This window comes from Dendropsophus ebraccatus, chromosome 15 (genome assembly GCF_027789765.1).
Source record: "Dendropsophus ebraccatus isolate aDenEbr1 chromosome 15, aDenEbr1.pat, whole genome shotgun sequence".
Lineage (NCBI taxonomy): Eukaryota > Metazoa > Chordata > Amphibia > Anura > Hylidae > Dendropsophus > Dendropsophus ebraccatus.
Window position 1 is genome coordinate 44952064 of NC_091468.1, and position 26027 is coordinate 44978090.

The 26027-nt window shown below is 41.9% G+C and overlaps 1 protein-coding gene across 4 annotated transcripts in view; it reads left to right on the forward strand.

Moving 5' to 3' along the window:
- SANBR (SANT and BTB domain regulator of CSR) overlaps positions 1–26027 on the forward strand; it is a 37288-nt gene that overhangs the window by 10256 nt on the left and 1005 nt on the right. For 3 of the 4 annotated variants that reach the window (XM_069954170.1, XM_069954169.1, XM_069954171.1), the window contains exons 2-20: positions 5029–5182; positions 5470–5624; positions 6651–6773; positions 8675–8861; positions 10191–10281; positions 10797–11035; positions 12295–12353; positions 14016–14176; positions 16134–16220; positions 16290–16400; positions 18213–18336; positions 19202–19339; positions 20171–20304; positions 20391–20490; positions 23233–23332; positions 23659–23750; positions 24975–25000; positions 25085–25158; positions 25462–25550. In XM_069954170.1, the coding sequence (XP_069810271.1) occupies positions 5475–5624; positions 6651–6773; positions 8675–8861; positions 10191–10281; positions 10797–11035; positions 12295–12353; positions 14016–14176; positions 16134–16220; positions 16290–16400; positions 18213–18336; positions 19202–19339; positions 20171–20304; positions 20391–20490; positions 23233–23332; positions 23659–23750; positions 24975–25000; positions 25085–25158; positions 25462–25550 (2085 nt within the window). In that variant the 5' untranslated portion in view covers positions 5029–5182; positions 5470–5474. The remainder of the gene's footprint in view (positions 1–5028; positions 5183–5469; positions 5625–6650; positions 6774–8674; positions 8862–10190; positions 10282–10796; positions 11036–12294; positions 12354–14015; positions 14177–16133; positions 16221–16289; positions 16401–18212; positions 18337–19201; positions 19340–20170; positions 20305–20390; positions 20491–23232; positions 23333–23658; positions 23751–24974; positions 25001–25084; positions 25159–25461; positions 25551–26027) is intronic. The other variant, XM_069954172.1, reaches the window with a different exon arrangement.

Below are 26027 nucleotides of genomic sequence, written 5' to 3' on the forward strand. Positions count from 1 at the left end.
CGGCCAGTACAGTGTGTCACAGTCAATCACATGACTGCCTTCTCTGTGAGCGCAGATGGCCAGAACTTCCTGCATTTGGTCTCTTTTTTTATAACCAACACAAGACTAAAAAGCTTCAGCCTTCAGGAGACTGGATCTTGATGTCTGGTAAGTATAGCTTTGTTTAAAAGCATGATAAAAAAAACAATGAATGTAAATTGCAAACTTGCTTTATATCAAATCTATTGTTGATTTGAAGCCCTATTACACAGAACGATTATCGGCCGCACTTGGACGATAATTGTCCCGTATAGTGGAACGCAACGTTTAGCCGACATGAACAATGTCGGCTGATTGTTGCTGTCGTATGTCTTTCAACATGTTGAAAAACAAATGACTGTGATAGCAGCGATCTGCTGCTGTCGTTCCATGGAATAGAAGCGGAGGCAGAAGACCGCCGCCATCCTCTATGGGCTGGCCGGCGATCTAGCGATCACCCGGGCAGCCCCCCCCCCCGCACCTCCCCGCGACGACCCCTCTACTCTCACCTGTGGGGAACGAGGAGCAAGCGAGCGATTACAGTGCTCCTTTGCTCCTCTAATGAGGGCTTTAGATTTTGAAAGTTATACAGACAATGACCATCAAAGTACTAAGATCACAACAGATATCTTGCATTTCCTGAAGACTATGGACACTTTTAAAGGGGTACTCCAGCACTGATAAAAAAACAAAAGCAACCAATTATTCATTAAAGGAGAAGTCCGGCGAAAATTTTTATTGAAGTATTGTATTGCCCCCCAAAAGTTATACAGATCACCAATATAAACTAATTACAGGAAATGTTTATAAAGTGCTTTTTTCCCTGCACGTACTACTGCATCAAGGCGTCACTTCCTGGATAACCTGGTGATGTCACAACCCGACTCCCAGAGCTGTACGGGCTGTGACTGCTGGAGAGGATGATGGCGGGGGGACACGGAGGGACTCAGGGCACTGGAGGGTCCACACAGCTCTGGGAGTCGGGTCGTGACATCACCATGTTATCCAGGAAGTGACATCACCATGTTATCCAGGAAGAGACATCACCATGTTATCCAGGAAGTGAAGCCTTAATGCAGTAGTAAGTGCAGGGAAAAAATCACTTTATAAGCATTTCCCGTAATAAGTGTATATTGGGGATTTGTATAACTTTTAGGGGGCAAAGCAATACGTCAATAAAAAATTTTGTCGGACTTCTCCTTTAACATAATTTTTACATTTACCATCCCTCCTGAGTCTGTCTCCGTCTGGGAAATCAAATATGCAAAAGAACACTGCAGAGGCAACATCACCTGTCTCGACGTCAGTGAACTAGCCAGACCTTCCTCTGGGAAGGAACAACCAAGGAATGTCTCCAATTAAGGAAACCACCAAAGCAAGGTATCCATCCACAGACAGCTGTTTTGGAGTTTTTGCCCCTCATCAGTGTGGAGTAGGTTTCTGGCTAGTGGGAGCAATGACTAGTAATTGGAGACATTCCTTGGCTTGGTTGTTCCTTCCCGGAGGAAGGTCTCGCTAGTTCACTGACGTCGAGACACGCAATGGTGTCTCTGCAGTGTTCTTTTGCATATTTGATTTCCCAGGGGGCAATGTTCTAGAATACACTGACATTGAGACACGTGATGGTGTCTCTGTGGTGTTTTGGTTGATCTCCCTGAGGTTAACCAGCGTCCTTTTGCATGCACTTACTAGTCATTGCTCCCACTAGCCAGAAACCTACTCCACACTGATGAGGGGCAAAAAACACGAAACAACTGTCTGTGGATGGATACCTTGCTTAGGTGGTTTCCTTAATTGGAGACATTCCTTGGCTTGGTTGTTCCTTCCCGGAGGAAGGTCTGGCTAGTTCACTGACACGTGATGGTGTCTCTGCAGTGTTCTTTTGCATATTGTCACAAAAATGGCTTCCTGTGGTCAACAGTCATTAGGTAAGAATGAGTTTACTTCACTTCCTGGTGGCGGATTGAGGGGGGGAAAGATAGGGAAGGGAGGCAGATAGGTGATTGAAGCATATAACAAAGTTATATAACTTTTTAATGTGTTTCAATTACTGGGAAAAAGCTTTTTGCTGGAGTACCCCTTTAAGTTACAGTAAAAAAAAAAAATCTATATTAAACTATGGCTTACTTTTACTACTCTTGCCATTGCAGTTTGTTGTGTGAGCCCCATTTTCACAGCCTATATGATTCTCCACAAAAGGCTACCTTGTATACGTTCTCCCTTCTCAGCTTCCCTACAGCCATCTCTAACTCTGAGAGACACTGACGGAGAGAGGTTTTCTCCTTTATTATACAAATGGCGGGCTTGCCTAGATAAGTAAAAACAATTCTCCTCTGCTGGTCCACGCCGGTGCGGAGATTCCAGTGGCGCTGTTTATTTTTCCAAATCGCTGCCTGGTTCCCGCCATCTTCGCCGTTTTTTTTATATGCAAAATGGGTCACTCTATGCATGGGAGGCGGCCCCAGTACACTAATATCCCCTCCCTGCAGTGATGCAACCAGACGTTATTATGAAGGACGAGCACCACCAAAGGAGGGGGATATCGGTTCTATGTTATGTTGTTGCACCCTCCCCCCCCATCTGCACTGTATTTTTTGTGTTTGCCGTAGTTCTCTTTTAATGCACATGAAATAACAGTTCTGGATCACTCGTTCTTATAGTTCTCTGATGTATGACTCCATACCCAACAGGGTCTTACCAATTGGGGGAGTGTCCCTAGACTGCCTAAGCTGCCTATTAAAGCTGGGTAACACCCATTTGGTTATTCAGACCTAGATTTTCAGTAAGAATAACCGAGGAACAGCACATCAGAGCTATAAGAATGCAGAATTGTTATTTCACAGGCATTACAGGTATTTGTTTGAACAGACAGACCAGGAGTGGTGGTCCTGCTTGTAGCTATATAAAAGAAACAGATCGCTGATCTCAGGGAGACCAGCCAAACGATAACACTGCTGGCTGCTAGTGAAAGCGCTCAATGCAGTGAAATCCTAGGTGCATTGCCCCCTGGGAAACATAAATATATGCAAAAGAAGAGCCCGTGGAGCCTTATTGAAGAGTTTTGAAACACAGGATTAGCCAGATATCCCTTCGGGCTCCACACTGATGAGGGGCAACACCCCAAAACAGCTGTATGCTTTCACTAGCAACCAGCAGTGTTATCGTTTGGCTGGTCTCCCTGAGATCAGCGATCTGTTTTTCTTACGGCTTTACTAGGCATTGCTCCCACCTAGCCAGAATCCTGCTCCACACTGATGAGGAGTAACACCCCAAAACAGCTGCATGTGGATTGATACCTTGCCTTGGGTTTTCCCTTGTCATTACATTGACTTAAAGGGCCACTTAATATAGTGGTTTTGGTGGTTTCCTTACAGGAGCCACTCCTTGGCTGTGTCCTTTCCCGCAGGGATATCTGGCTAGTCCTGTGTTTCGAGCAGGGGCGGATTAACTTTACCATAGGCCCCGGGCTGTTCACCAAGCCTGGGCCCCCTCACCCCACTGTAACTATGGCGGCACTAGCCTGGCGTTCATAGTACAGTATAGATAATGTCATGATGTCCTGATTTGTGCAAAATTGCCATAAAAAAAACTGTGATTTTTGCAAATCATGGCGGAAGTGTAGCCAGGAGACAGTACACCACTAAAAGTGTAAGTCTTTTTGGGTGGTCATGGGCCCTCCAGGAGCTCAGGCCCCGGGCTACCGCCCGAAATGCCCCTATTATAATCCAGTACTGGTTTCGAGACTCTTCAGTGAGGCTCCACTGGCCCTTCTTTTGCATATTCTTGTATCTATATACATTCCTTTAAAGGGGTATCACGAGATTTAACAAAAAAATAGCTTGCCCCTATCCATGAGTCAGATAGAAAGATGGTCCAACCAGGATCTCCAGTGTTTATGAATGGAGTGCATAGTTGCCACCACTCCATTCATTGTCTATGGAGCCTCTAGAGTTAGCCAAGTACAGCATGGCGCATTCCAGAGATTGGGAGGGGTGCGCCCCCAAATCCGACACTTTACAATTTACCTTCCATACCTTAAATACCCCTTTAGGCTAGGTTCACACTACGTATATGTCTGGCCGCATATTTTTCGCGGCCGGACATATACGTATGAAACTCCGGCCGGGACTTTACGCAAGTTGCGGCCGGATACGTACGGACCGCGAACTTACGCCCGTAGCGTACTTACGCTTCCCGAGCGCTCTTCGTAGCGATCTAACAGCGGTCTTTTACTTGGAAATCTTCGCCTAGCCCCGGACACCCCACAGAACCTTTTGGATTGGAACAAAAAGCTGGCAAAATGAAGAAATCACCACTACGTACGGGACCGCATGTTACGCTACCGGCGTAAGTTACGGCATTTCTGTCCGGAAATAATGGTTTGGTTCATTTTTTACGGCGCCGCATACGATCCGGGCATAAGTTCGTACATAGTGTGAACTGTGCGCCCGTAGATCGTATACTTTCCATTGTACGCAAACTACGTACGTTTCCGGCCGCTTATTCACGGAACGCGCTACGGCCGGAAACTTACGTAGTGTGAACGTAGCCCCCAACATAAACGCACTGTTGTAAAAGTCACAAACATCAGAGCTAAAACCGAGAGGCTATACACGATGAGATGTACAGTAATCCTTTCCCCCCCCTCACATCCCAGAGATGAGCACTCTAACAAGGTTACCGGAATCCCATTTACATGGAAGATGTTCCGTTCCATAAGTCACAGTAATAAAGAGACGCTGGCACATGTGCATCCTCACCACTGCTCTGCACTTCCCCAAAAACTGCTGTGCAATAAAAAAAAAAAATAGCTATTTTATTAATGTGCCAGCTTTCTTTGTTCTTTCTTTGCTTTTTTCTGCATTGCAGCTGCCTTGGCAGCCAAAGGGTTATGCAAGGCTGGCAGCATGTGCGCTCTTTAGGAGCTCCAGCGTTGGCATCCTGTCACTACATTATATATGAGCACTAATTGGAATTAAACAGTTTCTGCCTTTTTTTTCCCCTTCCCAGGCATGTGGAGACAGGGCTGGGTATGATTGGGTGAAGCGTCTGGGAGTACCACCCTGCCAGCGTCCTCTCCTGTCTGCAGCCTTCACAGCCTTCTTACTGCAGGGACCTTGTGCTATCCTCCTTCTCGCAGTACCGCACCTTCTTTTCTGCATAGGTAACCTTACTGTATAGTCTTATTGGATATTATATAACAAAGTAGCCACAAAGCGATACAAAAACTTGTACATTTACAAATATAACATTGTGTATTATTATTATATTAATATATTTACAAATATAACTTTATTGATGCATTAATTAATATTATTATTATATTTGCAAATATAACTTTATTATTAATATTATATATTTACAAATGTAACTAGAGATGTATATATATTATTATAATTATTATTTATTATGTTGTTTGTTTCTTCTCTTTGTCTTTTCAACTCATATCAGGCAAGATGAGTCGAGGATATTCAGAGAACAATAATTTTCCCTACGACAATAACCAGATGGTTTTGGACATGATTCTGTATTCCCTGGTCGGGGTCCCCCAGCCTATTAATTGGGAAAGCGTTGCAAGACTTGTTCCTGGATATTCATCTAAAGAGGTAATTGGATTTTTTTTTTTAATTCACATATAACAATGCTGGGAAAATTTCTAAAAACTAGAAAGAGGAGAGTGATTGTTGCTTCTTGGTAATAACATGCTACTTCAGCTATGGGGATGAGGGTTTATAGGGTGATGCTGGATATGTTTGTTTTCTTTATATTCATACAGTCTTCTTACTGATGTTTGGAGTGCGGCATTGGAGTTTTAACACCAATAAGAATTAAAAGGGTAGTTCAGAGAAATCTTTTTCTTTCAAATCAACTGGTTTCAGAAAGTTTTATATAGATTTGTAATGTATTTCTATTTAAAAATATCCAGTCTTCCAGTACTTATCAGCTACTGTATGTCCTGCAGGAAGTGGTGTATTCTTTCCAGTCTGACACAGTGCTCTCTGCTGCCACCTTTGTCCGAGACAGGAACTGTCCAGAGCAGTAGCAAATCCCCATAAAAAACCTCTCCTGCTCTGGACCGTTCCTGTCTGGGAAAGAGGTGGCAGTAGAGAGCACTGTGTCAGACTGAAAAGAAAACATTTCCTGCAGGACATACAGCAGCTGACAAGTATGGGAAGACTGGAGATTTTTTTTTTTATAGAAGTACATTACAAATCTCTTGCACTTTCTCAAACCATTTGATTTGAAAGAAGAAAAAAATTCTTGCACAATACTTTTTTAAAGGCTTTCCCTTCTAAGCACAACACTTTCTGTTGTAGACCTAACCTTTTTTTCTGCATTTTCTAGCATTGCTGCCACGGTACACATAAAGTGGGGGCTGTAGCTTGGTCACCTTTTCCACAAGTCTGGTAGCTCCCGAAGGTTCTGATCATGAGCATTTGGAGCTTCACATATAGCACTGATTTTCTTGTCAAAAAGAGAAGAAAAAAAACCACTATGAAACCTGATGTATTCTATTATCAGTCAGTATAGTCCACCGTCACGCCTTCGTTTTTGTTTTTCTACGTAGCAATGCGGATGTGACCAGAACCTTACACTAGCAGCTCCTCCCCTTTATACTTTCCTTGTCACAGCCCTCTGATGCTGCCCAGACACAGAGAGAGAGTACCCATCTGAATCAGTGCAGAGGCTGCTGTAATCACAGGACTGTAATGACAATTTGTATACAGAAACAAACAGCCTGCAATTCCCTTTGGGTAAGACAAAGTCAAATTATTATAGCTATATGGCTACCTATCTATGTATCAGCCCCTGCAGCTGGCATCAGCAGAAGGAAGTAAAGGGCTGTAGTAACTCAAATCTCCTTCTATTCTGCTTTAGTATTGAATAGAGTGAATATAATAATTTTTTTATATTTTATATTAGAAGCTTTTATACACATATTAAAGTGATTATTCTAAATTTCTATTCTATTCTATATTTTTAGTGGATCACTGGTATGCCATAATTCTGTATGGTTATGCTATAAAGTTATACTTATATATTCAAAAATACATAGATACATAGCTGAATAGTCCATAATTAGTTGTAATAATAATGTTGGGTGGAGATCCCTATGGTTTTGTTGATCTAGCAGTGGTTACGCATTTCGGAGGGGGGGGGGGGTGCATTACTGTGACAAACTGATTATCCTGTTTTCTACTAAGGCTATGTTCACACACAGTAAAATAATAGTAAAAAACATCCATGTTTTTCAGTGGAAGGCAGTAAATAGTGATCATATTCATTGCTTGGATGATTGTAATCAATTATATACGGTGTCTGCACTGCTGGACAATTTCCCATTGACTTCAATGACGTATAGCATTAGGCTATGTTCCCACACAGTATTTTTGGTCAGTATTTTGTTTACCAAAACCAGGAGTGGATTGAAAACACAGAAAGGTTATCTTCACACACTGTTGAAATTGAGTGGATAGCCATCATTTAATGCCAAATAGTTGCTGTTATTTTTAAATAACGGCCATTGTTTTGAAATAACGGCCTTTAGTGGCGGCCATCCACTCAATTTTATCAGTGTGTGAACATAGCCTTTCTGTGTTTTCAATCCACTCCTGGTTTTGGTTGCAAAATACTGACCAAAATACTGAGCTGTGGGAACATAGCCTTATATTGAATAGTACAGATGTATTTTTACCTCAGAATTACAGCTGTATTTTGCTTTTACTGTGTGTGAACTAAAATTAAAATTATGCCGCACCACTTTACTAGGAAAAACTTTGTTAAAGGGGTTGTCCACAGAGGTTTTTTTTTTTCTTTCTTTTCAATAACGATGTCATTCCTTGGGGATCTTATATTAGAGATGCGTGTCTCTTATACAAAATTACAAGGGGAAAAGAGTCATGAAATATGGCTTTTTTGCTTCCTTATTCTGCAGGAGGACTATGAATATTACTTGTGTCACCCGTGTAATTTCCGTAACATTTCTTCTAATGTATTTTATTTTAGCCTGAAAGTGGTATAAAGCATGCATTATTAAGCTTCTGGAGCTTATAGTTATCTATATCTCCAATGGATCCCGGTTATGAGTCACTGGAGTGTGACGTCTCCGGCCTTGCAGGTGGCTGACACCCCTAGTTCTCATATTGCCATGTGAGTCAGTCCAGCTATGGAGATAAGTGAGAGCAGAGCTTATGAGCTCAATGATACCCTTTATAACAGTGTATGAGTATTACCAGTCACCCATGCATCAGCCCTAGTAACAGGCCTATGGCATAAAAACACTGGGGGAGATTTATCAAACATGGTGTAAAGTAGAATCAGCTCAGTTGCCCCTAACAACCAATCAGATTCCACTTTTCATTCCTCACAGACTCTTTTAAAAATGAAAGGTGGAATCTGATTGGTTGCTAGGGGCAACTGAGCTAATTCTACTTTACACCAGTTCGGTAAATCTTCCCCCCCACTGTGTGTACTCATCTATAGGTCACCATTGTGTTTTTTTTCTCCATTAAAGCTGTGCCAGTGCCTCATACATATAGTTTCGACAATGTCAGCCATTATTAAATAATAAAGTTTACGTATCCTTGATGTGTTTCAGGATCAGTTTGGAAAATACTTATAGTATTAGTAATAGTAGCTGCATTTGTATTCACAGTGCGCCAAAAGATTTGAGGAAATAAAAAGTAGCGGAACTTCGCCTGTGGACAACCAATACAATCCCCTGCTGGCTACAGGAGGAATCCCTCTGGAAAGCCTGGCCACGTATATCAAGTCTTCCCTGCTGGACTCGGCTGAGGAACCTGAGGATGTGGCGGCAGGACAAGGCACCAACTCTGTCACAGGTAAATTGCAGGGGTACTATACACGGCCCGATTATAAACTGTAAATGAGCACCGATTGGCTAGATCAGCGCTCAGTTATTGAGCTATTAAACGTGCCAACTATTGGGCAGCAAGGGCTGCATGGACATCATTAGCATAAGTGTAAAATAATAAAATATAAACTCACCTCACCTTGTTCCCTGGTGTCTGCAGCTCTGCCTTCTGTTGGGATCTCTGCACTGATTCTAGTACTCTACTCTAGTATACGAACGATTGTAATAACGAATGATGGTACATACAACGACAGTCACAAACGATTAGCTAGGATTTTATGTTCAGCTCAAAAGATGCGATCAATATATATATATATATATATATATATATATATATATATATATATATACAAAAACATATATATAACATATATATATATTATACAAAAACAAGTTTTTGTTAGTCGTTTGTTGCCTGCAAACACATGGAAAGATTATTGCTTAAATTCGAACGATATAGCGATTTTTTACACAATAATCTTTTAATGTAATAGGGCCCTTAGTCTCACCATAATCACAGGCACCGTATACAGCTACATTGCATCCAGACAAACTCTTAAAACTATTACTGTCAACCTTGACAGGTGACTCAGGCACATCAAAAGTTTTGGTCATTGGGGAGTCTGAGTGTTCGCTAGATAGAGATGATAGAGAAGCACACAGCAGAGCGCTACACTATCCACTGCCCGCAGTGAGTGGCAGGACCCCTGTCGGGCCCCCAGGATCTCCGGCCCTGAAACATCACGACCTGTGACGTCACTGGTTGGACTGATTGGCTGAGCAGCCAGTCCATCAGCCGGGACAGGCCTTATCCCCCGAGATGTGATGTCATAACAACTCGGGAGAAAATGCCTTCCAGCGGGGTGTAGAGGCCGGTCCCCCCTCTCAACGTGAGCATGGGGAGAGGTAAGTTCGTACTTGTAATAAATCTCCCCCCTCCCCCTGCCAGCTGCCAGATTTTATAATCCGCTGGACTTCTCCTTTAAAAAAACAAAAAAAAAAACAATAAAGAAATATTAAAAATCACCTTCCTTCCTAGTTACCCCCCCCCCCCCCTTTACACCCACACTCTGAGTTTGCTGATATGAGGTCACAGAAGGCAAGGCCTAGAGAGACCGCCCACTGGACTCCCTCCAAAGCATAAGAAGAGTAGGGATCTGTTTCTTACCTATAAGAAATGAGAAGTAGAGAGCAGTTTCCCTCTTTGCCGTTTCTATAATCCGTTCCTTTAGAAGGTCACCCAGCTCCTTATTTCAGATACATTAGTAACATGATGAATTTTTTTCTTGTATTTAAGGAAGATCTGGTGCTGCTTCCACAAGGAAGTGTCCGACAGAAAATGGTAAATCGCCTTCCATGGATGGAAAGAGTACAGAAGGAAGCCATGGGTATGGAGCCACTATGTATAGTTATGTGTCCTTGTGTCATTGTGATGATATTTGAAGTGTAAGAAGGGCCTATATATGTGATAACCTCTAGGACAGGGGTAGGGAACCTTGGCTGTCCAGCTGTTGAAAAACTACAACTCCCATCATGCCTGTCCAGGCTTGATGGGAGTTGTAGTTTTTCAACAGCTGGAAAGCCAAGGTCCCCAACCCCTGCTCTAGGATTTGCCAGCAATGTGAAGTGAAGTACATTTTGAGAAATTCATTGATGGATGCGGCAGCCAATATGAGGCCATCTCTTCATATAGTCATATGTTATTGAAAATGGATTCATAATAAAGAAAAGAGACAAATCACTGCCAGACCCATCTGGTTGCAGCTTATCTCCCAAAGATTAAAGGGACTTGACAGCCTAAATCCATTATGCCTTCCTCAAGAGCTGTGACCATATACTAGATGGGCAGCTGATCCCACACCTATGTGTATGGACATGTTGGACTTTTTTTTTTTTTTTCAAGGCCGAACATGGTCATTCATGTATGTGATGAAGCCAAGAACCTGAGGGAAGACTTTGTGTGCCCACGAGATCTGCTCGTATCCGAGATGAAGTACTTTGCGGAATACTTATCTACGGATGCCCAGCGATGGGAGGAGGTCGACATTTCTGTCCATTGTGATGTACAGATCTTTAACTGGCTGATAAAGTATGTCAAGCGGAATTCTAATGAAAGCGATCAGGAAGACGTCCCCAAGCTGGGTTAGTCTGATGGGATTTTTTGTAATTCATAATTTTCTCGATAATAGAAACGAAACAATATACAAACAACATAAATTCTTATAATGTTAATCTGGCAATTTTTTCTCCCTTTCAAATCAACTGTTGTCAGAAAATTATATAGATTTGTAATTTTTGCTTCTAATTAAAAATCTCAAGTCCTCAAGTACTTATCAGCTGCTGTATGTCCTGCTGGAAGTGGTGTATGCTTTCCAGTCTAACACAGAGCTCTCTGCTGCCACCGATGACTGTAACAGGAACTGTCCAAAGCAGAAGAGGTTTTTTATGGGAATTTTTACTGCTCTGCACAGTTTCTAACATGGGTGGCAGCAGTACTGTATCAGACTAGAAAGAATACCTGGCATACGGCAGCTGATAAGTACTGGAATACTTGAGATTTTAAAATAGAAGTTAATTACAAATCTATGTGATGCCAGTTAATTTGAAAGAATTCTTTTTTCCCGACAGAGTACCCCTTTAAGCGCAATGATCCAACAAGTGATTGTACTAATGTTCATTCCTGATCATTGCCCCATGTTAAAGTAAATTCATTATGGGCAGTAAATCTACCCACGGTGAAGGTCTCTTAGGCCCGATGTGCCATTGTGTTAGCTGACTCAGCACATATGAGCAGTATGGAGAAGCTGCCAGAACAACGTCCTTTCTCTAGCATCACTCACCAGCTCTTGGCTGAAGCTTTTACTTTACAGACTTCCTGCTCTTGCCATCACTTTGCACATATTCTGACTGCTCTTGTCCTTCCTATCTTCTGGTCCAAATGCAGGAGATAGCAGAGGCGAGTATGCAGTGGGCAAACAGAGCTGAATGGTACAATCTGCTTATATGTATGCTGCGGCCATTTATACTCTATTTACATGTAATGTAAGATTACGGGGGTCCCTATTATTATAGCCCCCCCAGATCCCAAATACCCTATTCCATCTTTCTGCATGACAGCAGTGGGGAGGAGTATATGACTGCAGCGGCATACTGTCACTTGGGACCCCCATTCTCCTGATCAGTCCCGGTGATGGAGCCCCAACGACTTATAACCTGGTATAACTCACAGGTCTTGAGTAGATCGCCAATATCTACATTTATTAATGACAATACTTCAGTGTGTAGGTATTATACAAACAGCAGGGGTGATTGTTATAATCAACAACGTACTGTTATAGTCCGCACCGTACTTACAGATAATGTTACATAAAATCTATCTAAATATGTGTCCTTTTTTTCAGAACCTGGCAATGTTATTTCAATCCTGATTTCATCTGAATTTCTAAAGATGGATTCATTAGTAAGTAACTTAAGACGCATGTTCCCTAAACCTTACTATGTAGATGATCATTTGGTCACATGGAAGAAAAGCAGTAGGGAAACTATCTTGTTGGGGGGGGGTTGAACATTTTTGCAATCTTCTTGTTCTGTAGCGATGACTTCTCAGCAGTCATCTCATTATCATCCCATTGAGATTACAGTGACCTTTATTATAAAGCTGGAGTCAGATAACATGCTCGGCTGATAACAGAGGACGTTCCATAAGGTATATCAGACTACACTGATGGCCTATGTGGGTGCAGTAAAGAATATCTCTGCTGTTAAAGGGGAAGTCCGGACATTTTTAGAATCCGGCAGGAGCAGGGGGGGAATTTGATCAGGAGTACGAACTTATCCCATCCTCAGGACCCCCGCTGGGCTCTGAGATCTTTGGCGCTGACACATCATGACCCCGCTGTCCATCAGCCGGGACAGACAACATCTCACAAGGGGAAAATGCCTTCTGGTGGGGGTCCCTAGGGCCGGTCCCAGCGCTCACCCAGGAAGAGGTAAGTTCCACCCTGCTGGGTGACAGATTTAAAAAATGGTCAGACTTCTCCTTTAACAAAGCAGAGCAGCAAGTCAGGTCAGCAAGATGGCTGCTCCTATAGTCACATAAAGAAAATAAACCTACATTTCTTTGTTATTCCTCCCAGAAATGTATGAATATATTGAGCTCAGACATTTCCACTTTCCAGTCTGTGCTGACAGTGCCAAACTGGGCACAGGGTTTTTAAGGGACTGTTTTCGGGATTTTCCTGGATGTCGCCCTAGGTCTGCTGGGTAAAACATGCATATAGCCTATGCCTGTACTCATGTGTTGCAGGTGGTCCAAATTGTATCATTGTAACTCTATTGTTATATGAAAGGAACTTTAGAAAAGTATCCGGGTTCGGTCACATGGCTTAACCCGAGTGCTCGCGTTCAACTCCTCCAACTTCTCCAGTCGCAGGGAGTTGAATGCAAGCACGGATACTTTTCTAATGCTGCGTTTACACAAAGCGATAATTCTCCCAATGCACGTTTAACGATTTTGAAGCAACGATTTGGTTTTTATAACGATCAGCATTAAGATAAATAAATTGTTATTGTGATCGTTTTTAAGATCGCTTAAGCCCATCTTTTACATATGGTGAATCTTTGAAAGACTGTTTACACGAAGCGATCTGCGAATTTTTAACCAACGACGATTTGAGAACATGTTGAAAGATCAAAATGAACAATTTTTCGCTCGTCGCTTGATCGTTTGCTGTGTTTACACGGAACGATTATCGCTCAAATGCGATCGTTATTGAGAAAATTCGAACGATAATCGTTCCGTGTAAACGCAGCATCAATTTCGCTCATCACTGATGTTAACCTGTCTAAATGTGTTTCCTTTTATATCACCATATCTCGCACATAGGTTAAATCGGTGAACGACTGTTTACACGGAACGATCTGCGAATTTTTTGCGAACGACCAACGACGATTTGAGAGCATGTTCAATAATCAAAATGAACGATTTCTCGGTCGTCGCTCGATCGTTCGCTGCGTTTACACGTACGATTATCGTTCGAATTCGATCGTTATCGTGCCAATTCGCACGATAATCGTTCCGTGTAAACCCAGCATAAGGCTTTCTCTTTTTTTTATTGTATAGGTAGAAGAATGCATTAACTACTGTCACAAAAACATGAGCGCTATTGTAGCTACCCCATGCAACATGAACTGCATCAATGCCAACCTCCTCACCAGGATTACAGATCTCTTCTCACACAATGAAGCAGATGACATCAAAGACAAGAAAGACAAGTTTAAGAGGTAAAGAAAACATACTGTATATTCAGTATTATTGATTAGCTATAAAAACACAATGGCACCTGTTAACCCCTTCAGGACCGGGCTAATTTTCGTTTTTGCGCTTTCGTTGTTTCCTCCTCGTGTTTAAAAGGCCATAGTGCGTGCATTTTTTCACCTACAGACCGACATGAGCCCTTATTTTTTGCGCCACTAATTGTACTTTGCAAGGGCAGGCTTAATTTTTGCATAAAGTACACTGCAAAACCAGAAAAAAAATTAAATGTTTGGTGAAATTGAAAAAAAAAAATAAATAAAATTTTTTTTCATTTGGGGAGGTTTTGTGTTTATGCTGTTTGCCCTGGGGTAAAACTGACTTGTTATATATGTTCCCCAAGTTGTTACGATTACAACAATATGTAACTTGTGTAACTTATTTTATTTCATATCTTTTAAAAAATTAAAACCTCTTTTAAAAAATAAATGTTCCTTAAAATCGCTTTATTCCCATGCTTATAGCGCTTTTATCCTTTAGTCTATGGGGATGTGTTTTTGTTTTTTGCTCCATCTTTTGCGCCATGATCTGTACTTTCTATCGGTACCTTAATTGCGCATATGCGACTTTTTGATCGCTTTTTATTACAATTGTTCTGGATTTGATGCGACCAAAAATGCGCAATTTTGCACTTTGGAATTTTTTTGTGCTTACGCCATTTTCCGTGAGAGATCAGGAATTAAATAAATTAATAGTTCGGGCGGTTACGCATGCGGCGATACCAAACATGTTTTTTTATTCATTTATTTTTATTTATAACATGGGAAAAGGGGGGTGATTAAAACTTTTATTAGGAGAGGGGATTTTTTTTATTACATTTTTTTTTTTTTTTTACCACACATACTAGAAGTCCCCCTGGGGGACTTCTAGTATCACTACACTAATCTCTCATTGAGATCTATGCAGTATAAATATACTGCATAGATCCATGAGATAGGCATTTTATTGCTTTCGGCTCGAATGCCGAGTCGGGATCAATGCCATTACGGCGCAGACCCCGGCCCAGGTCAGGTGCAGGGATTGCTCCTACGCGATCACGTCTGGGGGGGGGAAGGGAAAAAGCAGCATTTTAAATGCAGCTGTTAACTTTGACAGCTGCATTTAAAAGGCTAATTAGCGGCACAGCGATCAGACCGTGCCCGCTAATTGTCACAGTCCCGGGCTGCATATAGCACTTGGGATTGCGGTGGTTCAGAGCGGGGTTGCGTGACGTACAGTTACGCCCTCATGAGGGAAGGGGTTAAGGTGTGGAATATATTAGTATTCTATGGTTTCAAACAAAAAAAACAAAAAAACTTTAGACATTTGATAGAGACATGTTAAAAGTTTTGATCTGTTGGTGTCTGGATGATGAACCCCCAACAATTGCTATAAAAATGGAGAAACAACACTAACAGTTGAAAGGGGTTATCCAGGATTAGAAAAGGCACAGCTACTTTATTGCAAAAAGAGCTCCTCCCCTGTCCTCAGGTCGTGTGTGGTATTACAATTCGGCTCCATTTACTTCAGTAGAACTCCTTTAACAACCCACACCCAAAGTGAGGACAGGAGTGGTGCTGTTTCTGAAAGAAAGCAGCCATGTTTTTCTACTTCTGGACAAGCCCTTTAAGCAGCAAACAGGGACTTTATAATGCTCTCGTTACTTGATATTTTTTGACGCCCCTGAGCGGTGTAAGGATCTGGGGGATCTCAGTCACTCTGTTGGAGCAAGAGAAGCAGGACTCACAGGCTTCCCCCAGAAATACTGTATTAAATGATAAAACCTATATATGCTAAAATCATTTGTAAAATTATTTATATATGTTATATATATATATATATATATATATAATATATTCTACATAAAAATATGTATAATATAATAATAAAATATATCCTAAAAATGTGTAAAATATACTGAGCTTACAATATGACTTTATTTTTCAGCAAAATATTCAGCAAGAAAATTGAAAGACTGTTTGACCAGGAGTATGAAAATCCCGATTCTCCGGCCAATGCTGGGACCCTGTACAGGTAGCTACCTGCATGCACTGGTAACTGTGGGTAAGCTGGTGTGTAGACTCATTGTAAATATCCCTGTAGATGCTGTTTGTGCAAGAAGCTGCTGACAAAGGACGTTGAGCAGAAGATTGCCTGTCTACCTGGGAAGATCAACATCGACCAGTATGGAAATATTGTTTACTTTCACATAAGGTATATTCATTTCATTCTTTCTATTCTAAAACAAAATGAGGCTGCACTAGTGTAGAAAAGCCCTTATACAGACCTCATTGTGGTCTTGGCAGTTCTGCTGCACATGTAATGAGCCGTGAATTCGGGCAAACAAGGAATCTTATTTTCATTGCAGAATTATTCTGACTTTTATTTTAGAGGTCATTTTTTTTTGCTTATGTCAAGATCACAATGTGATTTTGCATTCTCGAAGGATATATGCTTAAAGTGCAACTGTCATTTAAAGTGACACTGTCACCCCCTTTTTGCATTCTGACTTCTCTACACAGGTGTAATTGGTAAATTTAGCAGTTTTCATACCTTATTTTATATCATACGTCATGGTGCTTGTTCAAGTAAAAAGTCATCTTTCATCAACTGCAGATTGTGCTAAGTGGGCGGGGCTTCACAGGAGCACCACCGTTGGTCCCACCCCTTTGTGACAGTATCGCACAAAGGCCACACCCCTCGATGGTATGGGCCGACCTAGAGGGGGTGGGGCCTAGACCTTTAGGCCAGCCTGTTCCAATAGTCGGAGAGGGGGTGGGGCCTATGTGGCTATGATGTCATGGAGGGGCGGGGCTAATGGACCAACGCCCACTTAGCACAATCTGAAGATGATAAAAGATCACTTTTTACTTGAACAAGCACCATGACTTTAAAGAAGCAGTTCACAAAAAATTATTATTGGCCACCCCCCCAGGTAGGCGCTGGCACATATACTCACCGCAGCTGATTGGTGTCCTGCGGCACAGCTTCGTTCCGGTCCTGTGGCGCCGTTCAAATCCAGCGCATGCTCACGTCCGCCTCTGCTGTGACTCCTCTTTTGTCTCCTGTGATTATACGCCGGAAGTCACACACTTCAATGCATTCTCTATGGAACCGTGTGACTTCCGGCATTCAATTACAGGACAGAGAAGAGGAGTCACTGCAGAGGCTGAAGTAAGCGCGTGCCGGATTTGAACGGCACCGCGGGACTGGAACAAAGCCACAATACAGGACACCGATTATCTGCGGTGAGTATACGTGCCAGCGCCTACCGGGGGGGCCAATAATGATTTTTTGTGAACTGCTTCTTTAAGGCTTTAGATATTGGTAAATAGCTTATAAAATAGCTTACAAAATATATTATATGATTATCTAATCATTATCAATTTATTATCTTAGGAGTAATACATGTTGTGCTGAGCAGAAGCATGCATGTCTCCTCCCTCCTCCACCCTTACAGTCTCTGTATGATTGATGCACAGTGCTGAAAGCCAAACCTTGTACATTAATTAATTATCCAGGGCAGGGAGGTAGTGGAGGGAGGAGGCTTGCATGCTGCTGCTCAGCAAAACCTCTGTCTTTTGAGCTTATAATAAAAACATAATTTTAGAACTTTCCGGTACAGGGGCTCCTGTTTGTCCCCGGACTCCTGTACCTTGAGTGGCGAAGTATACAGTACTTTATCCATCATTGTTCAGTTATGGTAACATTTACCACCTAGCCTGACGAATATAGTGAGTAAGTGGTGATGCTCACAGTAATGTATGGAGTACCTCAAAGAAGCACAGTGCTTCAGCCCTCAATGTTCTGCCACCAGGACCAGGTTAGATGTTGTTTTTTCTGCTTATATTTTAAGTCTTACAAAGAACAATGCTTTCCTTCCTGATGATTGTTGATAAACTGTATGTAGATAAATCCATTTACCGAAATGGTTGATGATCACTCACACAGGGTACATAGTTGATATATAGCAGAACATGACAAAGTTTAGGTCACCGTCTCTGAAATGCTTTATTTGGTTTAAAGGGACAAAACGTGGGATGTTCATGAATACCTGACAAGTTTGTTTGAGGAGCTGAAGTCTTGGCGAGATGTGTATTGGCGGTTGTGGGGTACTATAAATTGGCTTCACTGCTCCAGGTGTAAGCAGGTGAGTGGTAGTACACCTCAGAGTTGACTATACGGTTTGCATACAGCTGGACTTCGGGATGCCCCCATATCCACATCCATTGAGCAATTTGCTGTTTATGGATATACTTGATAATGTTTATGGTGAAAAATGAATCACTGGGGGCCACAGACTCATAACTCCAGTAAGAGGTGCATGGAGATGGGCCCTCTTTAAAACAGAACCAGTCTATTTATCATACAATGTATTTGTCATACTATGAAGAAGACTGCCTCTTTAAATTTTATCTTTTTCTTTCTAATCAACTGGTTTCAGAAAGTTATATAGATTTGTAATTTACTTCTATTTAAAAATCTCAAGGTTTCCAATACTTGTCAGCTGCTGTATGTCCTGCAGGAAGTGGTGTATTCTTTTCAGTCTGATACAGTGCTCTCTGCTGCCGCCTGTGTCCTAGATAGGAACTGTCCAGAGCAAGAGAGGTTTTCTATGGGGATTTGCTACTGCTCTGAGGTGGCAGCAGAGAGCACTGTGTCCAACTGAAAATAAAACAACATTTCCTGCAGGACATACAGCAGCTGATCTGTACGGGAAGACTTGAGATTTTTAAATAGAAGTAAATTACAAATCTATATAACTTTCTGGAACCAGTTTATTTAAAAGAAAAAGATTTTTGCTTGATAACCCCTTTAAATATCTCATTCTAGACATTCTCTGCACAACATAATATCTAATATTTTCTGTAGAAAATAGCACTGTAAATGTATGGGGTATTATAATGTATAGAATTCCTGTGTTATCAGCTATCCAAGTGTTGTTGTTTTTTTTTTTTGTTTTTTATTTTGGTATTTCTCAACATTTCTAAAGTTTTTTGTGTGTCTCTTTTCAGACCTTCCTGTTCAATGAGTTGAGCCATTGTCAGTATCATCCGGAGCCAGCTGTGTATTCTGTAGATTCTCCAGGCACTGGATTCTATCCTTGCTGTAACCAGAAAGTCCTCAGATTTGACCCTGCACAGCTTCCAAAGGTTAGAGGTGTTATACTGGTAACTGCAGTGTGTGCTTACCATGCATGCATACAGATACATAATTCAGTAAATGCACACAGCTCAAAATATTCAGACTACCAAAGACAGAGGAGCATATCACTTGGAAACAATTTTCAAATCTTTCGAGAGAAAAAAAACTTGAGGAATTCAAATTTAACATATGTGTTTTTCCCCCTCAGCTAGGTGTACGATGTATCTTAAAGTGGGCTTATCATATGACATAATAAGTAAAATAAAAAAACCAGCAAATATATAGTTAATGCTTGTCTTATGTACACCGTCGGTTTTGATTTTAATTTAATTTTCATTTCACAGCCCGAGCAGTCCATTTAGTGGCCCATTGTGCTGCTCATGCTTCTGAGTCTCACTCTGAGCAAGTGGGCGGGCCCCTGCACTCAGTTAATTTACTCAGGGGCGTGGCACAGCTGCTGGCCAATCAGCATTCATCTTTACTGGACCAGTCTATATAGGGCAGAGGGACAGCTGACATCACTTCCAGCCCTGTGCAGACCGCCGCTATCTCCTATAGGCTGCCCAGGCGATCTGAAAATCGGCCAGGGAACCCCTCCCGCAGCTCGCTGCAGCCCTCCTGTCTCTTACCCGCTGATCTGACAGGTCGGCATCCACTCACTACTCCTGATCAGCCCATGTAATAGGGGCTTTACTCTTAGCAATCAAATGGTACAGATTCACCTTAGCCACACTAGGGTCACCAGTAGAACCAGTAGAGACCTGACTAAAACCTTTAACATGGTAACAAGATCTGTTAACAAACCTTATTGAAACTTTTTTTTTTTTCTTGTTTACCAGGGCTGCAAAGTCCGAGACCATATTATCGGTTTACCGGGAAGAGGAGACGCACCAAATAGTTCTATGAACTTACTAAGTGACCTCTTACAGAGAAGGGACATTATAGTTGTTCCTTTTTCTAAAGAATCTAATGGGTAAATATTTCTGTCTGGAACATTAGTTATCCTAAAGCTATCTTTCTTTACAGTGTGTGATACTATGGTTTTGTGCTTCTACACAGGGACTCTGGGATTAGCTTAAGTCAGGATAAAAGTCTTGAGTGTGATGTCCAGATAGAGCCGAGCGCTGCGTGTGGACAGAAAGCAGCGGAGATAAGTGCTGTGAGTCTCTGATGTTCTTATACACATATTGCATGGATGTAAAACTACTAATGTCATCATATAAGGAAGAAAAACTTAAGTGTACCTGTTGTTTCATTTTTTTTGCAGAAATCAATAGTACAGGCGATTTTAAGAAACTTTGTAATTGGGTTTATTAGCCGAAAAATGCATTTTTATCATGAAAAAGCAGTATAAAGCTCTCCCCCCTGTCTTTATTGTTCTCTATGGAGAGGGGAGGGGTGGAGGGAGATGAGGCACCAAAACAGGACAACAAACAGTTAATTTACAGCTACATCCCTGGGCTATCTCCTCTTAAGTCAGCACTGACTTCTCTGACCTCTGAATAGCGGCTTTCACACAGGTCCACTGTGTAATCCTTTGTTCTCTGCTCTCTGCTGGCGACTAATCTCCCTCCTTCCTCCTCCCCCTCCCCTCTCTATAGAACAGACGGGGTTGTGTCTGATGCAAAAAGAGATAACTTCCTGATAATTTGCAGTGAATGGAAAGGAGGAAGTGGGGGGACCTGGGGAAAGTCTTTTTGAATGCAGATAATGGCATATTTGCCTAATAAACCCAATTACAAAGTTAATTAAAATTGCCTGTACTATTGATTTCTGCAAAAAAAAAAATACAATAGTGCCACTTTAACTTACTAATACAAGAAATAGTATGCTATAAAAAAAGACTGGACAAGAAAGAGAACTGGATGTGACTCCTAATTCTGTCTTCTATGCTCAGCATTACTTGTTATCTCAAACCATAATGACCTTTGTATGTGCCCTTGTGTTACCCTATGATCAATAGCACCCTTTCCATATGACGGCCTTGTTATTGGGGCAAAATGTGGCAATATCATTCCAGTAGGTAGGGGCTAAAGTGGTAGATGCTGTTTGGGGAATAGTCATTGTTATTGCCTAAGGTATATAAGATGTCCTTTAAGTTCATGGGCTGTCTAGTACAGTCCAACCTATTTGAAATACCCTGTTAGGTACTTCTCCCAACTCGTTCTCCTGATCACTAAATATCTTACACCCCATTAATATATACAGTCTGGATTCCCATTACCACTACCTCCATTCCAGATTTGATACAGAATAGCGTCAACGGTATTTACTTTGCATTACAAACTATAGGGAAACTGCTCCTGTATTTAGTGATACTCGCCTCTCCGCAGTCTAATGCCTGTTACCTGTCTGTCTTGTCTTTTCTTTCATGTCTTTCTTCCTCTTTCCCTTTTGCTGGGTTAGTTTCTTTCCTTAAAAAACTTCACTCTGCAGCTGGTAAGTAGAAAAGACAACTATCGCTCTTTCCTGTGGGAGGTTGCATAGCACCCACTTTACTCATTCCAACCTCTGTCGAAAGAGTTGGCCAAATTAGAAAATACTCTATTAGAAAATTCCTTTTATAGACTCCTTCTCTCTCATTTAGAGTGAAGAGCACATGTCACTAGGAGGACCTGTCCTGCATTACCCAGACAAATCATTCAATCGAATCGGCACTGTGTAATTCTTAGTTTGACCTGTGGCGGTGCTACAGGGAAATTGAACACTTGCTGAAAAGTTTCCCAAACAGATTGCAGCCGATCACTGGGTATCCCAGCCGTGTCATCGGTTTATTGTTAACGGCATTACTAATAAGTAAAGATTGTCTAAAATTGGACTAGCCATTTCACTTCTGATTCTTTCTTACTCTTATTTATCAGCTTGAATAGTGACATTATTATTATTGGATGTACTTTCCATAAAAATTTATGAGAGCATCGCAAACTATTGATTCTTGAGTTCAGCCGGCAATTCTTCGAAGAACATTCCTATGTGAAAATTGGAGGTTTTAAAGCGACTCTGTACCCACAATCTGACCCCCTCCAAACAGCTTGTACCATCAGATAGCTGCTTTTACTCCAAGATCTGTCCTGGGGTCCATTCAGGGGTGATGTAGTTATTGTCCTAAAAAACAACTTTTAATCTTGCAGCCCTGTGTCAAATTGGTGTGGCCTAGAATACCCATGCCCTAGGTTTGCACCGCATCTCCGTCCCTCCTCCCCGCCCTCTTCATCATTAGAAATGCCCCAGGCAGGATTTCTCCTATTCATCACCTGTCTGAACACTGCACATGTGCTGGATTGTTAAGGCACCTGTGCAGTGTTCAGACAAGTAGTGAATAGGAGCAATCCTGCCCTGGAGCATTTCTAATGATGAGGAGGGCGTGGGGGAGGGACGGAGAGGCAGTGCAAGCCTAGGGCACAGATACTCTAGGCCACGCCAATTTGACACAGGGCTGCAAGTTTAAAATTAGTTTTTTAGGACAATAACTGCATCACCTGCCGAACGGACCCCAGGACAGATCTTGGATTAAAAGCAACTATCTGACGGTACAAGTGGTTTTGGGGGGGGGACAGATTGTGGTTACAGAGTCGCTTTAAAGCTAATGAAAGTTTGGGCTGTAGTGGGCTGCTTAAAAACAGGTGTTAGTAAGTAACAGTAATACTAAGACTATATGTTGGTACCTTAGGTTTAGAGATGTGACAGTCAGTTAGAGTTGGAGAGTCTATAAACCTTCTATAAAGCTGCTAGTCTGACTACACAAAGAGAAGAATAAGGTCCATTCGATGGTGGATCAAACTGTTAAAAAGTAGGTCCAGGTAGTGGAGGCTATGTGGGTTTCTAAGTAAAATATCTTTCTGTAGCGTCATAACTAGTCATAGACTTTACTATATATCTACTCATTACTTTTCCGTTCCAGAAGCAGCAGTCTCTGCTCTCAGAGGACGATGACTACACCACTGGATCGGAGGTGACAGAAGATGAGGTCGGAGATGAAGAAGAAGTGTCAAAAAAGCCAGGTATGCTTCTCTGTCACTATATATATATTATATATATATTCTGACCACTATATACCCGACAATCCCTTCCTACCCTTCTGAGGCTATATACTGTACATCCTGCCTATTCGTGTACAACAAGATTTTTACATGTGCAAAGATTCCTATGTGATGGGCTATAACCCCATTTCAGACCATTGTAGATCTTAATAAAGCCTACCTGTCAAAAGTTATGGATCAGAGCTGTTCTCACTGCTGATACCCACTGTGATCAGAAGCTATGGCCGGTAATTTTTTAGTAACTGTGCCCATTTAACTCTTCAGATTTTTTGATCTCTCATTAACAGGAAGAAAAGAAAAACCAAAGAAATCCAATAGGCAGCCAAAAAAACACACCTCTTCACCAAGTATTCATAAAAAAGAGAGGCCGCAAGAAAAGGTGAGGATGTACTCTGCACCATTTCTACTGTTGTAGGTGATATGGATTTATTAGGAACATGAAAAGGCCCAGCTCTACAGAACTATCCTTACGATAGGCAATTGATATTAAATTGATGGGGGGTCCAGTTTACGGGACCTCTATTGAACACCTGTTTTAAGGGGCTACAGTGTTTATGTGAGTGCTGTAGCTTCTTCAGTTTTTAACGATGCTCATCCTTACAACCGCCCTACTATAAGGGCTGGTGGTACAATGAACTACACTGTTGTCCCAGAAGCTTGTAAAATCCCTTGAAGCAAATCTGTCACTAGGTTTATGCTGCATAGACTAGTGACAGAAATGCTGAACAGATCGGTGTATTACTTACATCATTCTGTTCATCCGTTCTCCTAATATGCAGGAGAATAGGATTCTTGCCACACCCCTCCCCCGGCCCTCCAGCTGCTGATTGACAGCTGACTGCCCATACATGGCATGGATAGAAACTGCCAATCAGCAGCTGGTGGGTGGAGTTCTCTGCTTCTCATGAATATCCAGGACTACTGGGCTCATGCACATAATGGAGAGGACTACTTATTATCCATGTTATTCAGGAGGATATCTCTGGATCAGCTGCACAGAACAATGTAAGTGATCCATCATTCTGTTTAGCTTCTCTGTCACTAGTTTATGCTACCCTGAGATAGGACAACATAAACCTGCTGACAAAGTCTCTTTAAAGAAGTCAAAACAAGATCTAGGAAAGTGAGATGCATAGAGAAGAAATGCAGTGACAATTAAAGGTCAAAAGGGACCAATGGGCATTACCACCAAAATGGGTGTGATACTAGTTGGGCAGAATGAGATCTATGTTTACAATGATGTTTAAAACCTTGACAGATCTTTGGCCATGCGCAGCTGCAGGCGAGCGGGATCAGCGCTTGTTTGCAGTACCACTACAAGGCACAGTTAATCACCCAGCCATCATTTGTGCGTCCATTTAAATATATTGCCAATAGGGATAAATTTTGCCAGTGCACATAAGAAACGACCAGCCAAAGAAAGGCCATTTTCCTGCTTCTCAGTTGATCGCTGTCACTTTTACATGGGACAAATACCGGCCAAATGACTTATCTGAGGCATGGCGGCCTGTGTAAGGTCTTGTTGTGTTGTGTGGTTAGATGAGATTTGGGGTCGACGTTTAGTATACATACAACCATCGTAACTTTTTGTTTTCCTCCACAGCCATCTCGAGACTCTTCTCCATTTACGTGAGTATTCCCTGACCTCCGTCTGTGAATTTCCTAAACTAATAAAAAGTTTAATTTACACGTATTTTGCTTTTGTTTTTACAGCGTGAGCGTGCAGAGAAGTAAATGGGATGCGTCTCGTTCCTTGAGGTTTAACCAGGATGCTCAAAGAGAAGAAGGTGCGGGATTCTATTAGTGCAATTGTTCAATCCCAACAATAGACCAAATGTCCTCACAATCATCTGATAGAGAACTCCAGATGACCTGCCACTTGCCCCACTGGTGGTTCTCCCAAGAAGTGATGTCACATGACTATGGCGGCCAATCGTGCTACTGTCCTGGTTATGTTACATCACCACACAGAGGATCGGAGGTGGGGCAGAGAGTGGTTCGCAATGTCAGAAACCGTTTCTTTTTACCTGCTTATAGTTTTCCTTTAATGTGAGCAATAAAAGAGAATATATATGTTCCTCTTGCCACAGATCAGAGAAGAATGACAGAGATCACAGGTCATTTGATCAAAATAAGACTTGGAGACCTGGACCGTATAAAAACAAAAGATGCGAAGGAAGTAAGTGACCCTGACCAAGATGGTTAGTCTACATGCACAATGTTAGAGTGTTTCCTTATCCATCTGTGTTCCTTCATTCTGACCCAGATAAAGCTCAGTTCACACAGTGTTTGCCTTTACTCTCAGGAAATGCATTGGGAGCTTTCCTGACACATTTGTCAAACCAATTGATATGTTGAGTGTTAGGGCGCTAATGCACGGAGCGAGAATCGGACGAATTGGTTGATCTTTTCTCTAGGTCCAGACCTAAAATCTTTAGCCGCCTACCATTGATGATTCAACAAATAGTTATTACTGTTGCCAGACCACGTTCTCGATCTTCTCCTGCACTCTGCTTCCTTCCTGGGGGATGTGGTCCTGGCCAGTGATTGGCTGAGTGGGCTGTTAGCTCAGACGCGCCGCTCTGAAGCTACAGCTTGCGGAACCGGAGAGGAAGCAGAGCGCAGGAGAACACCGGAAGTGTGGACAGGTAATGTA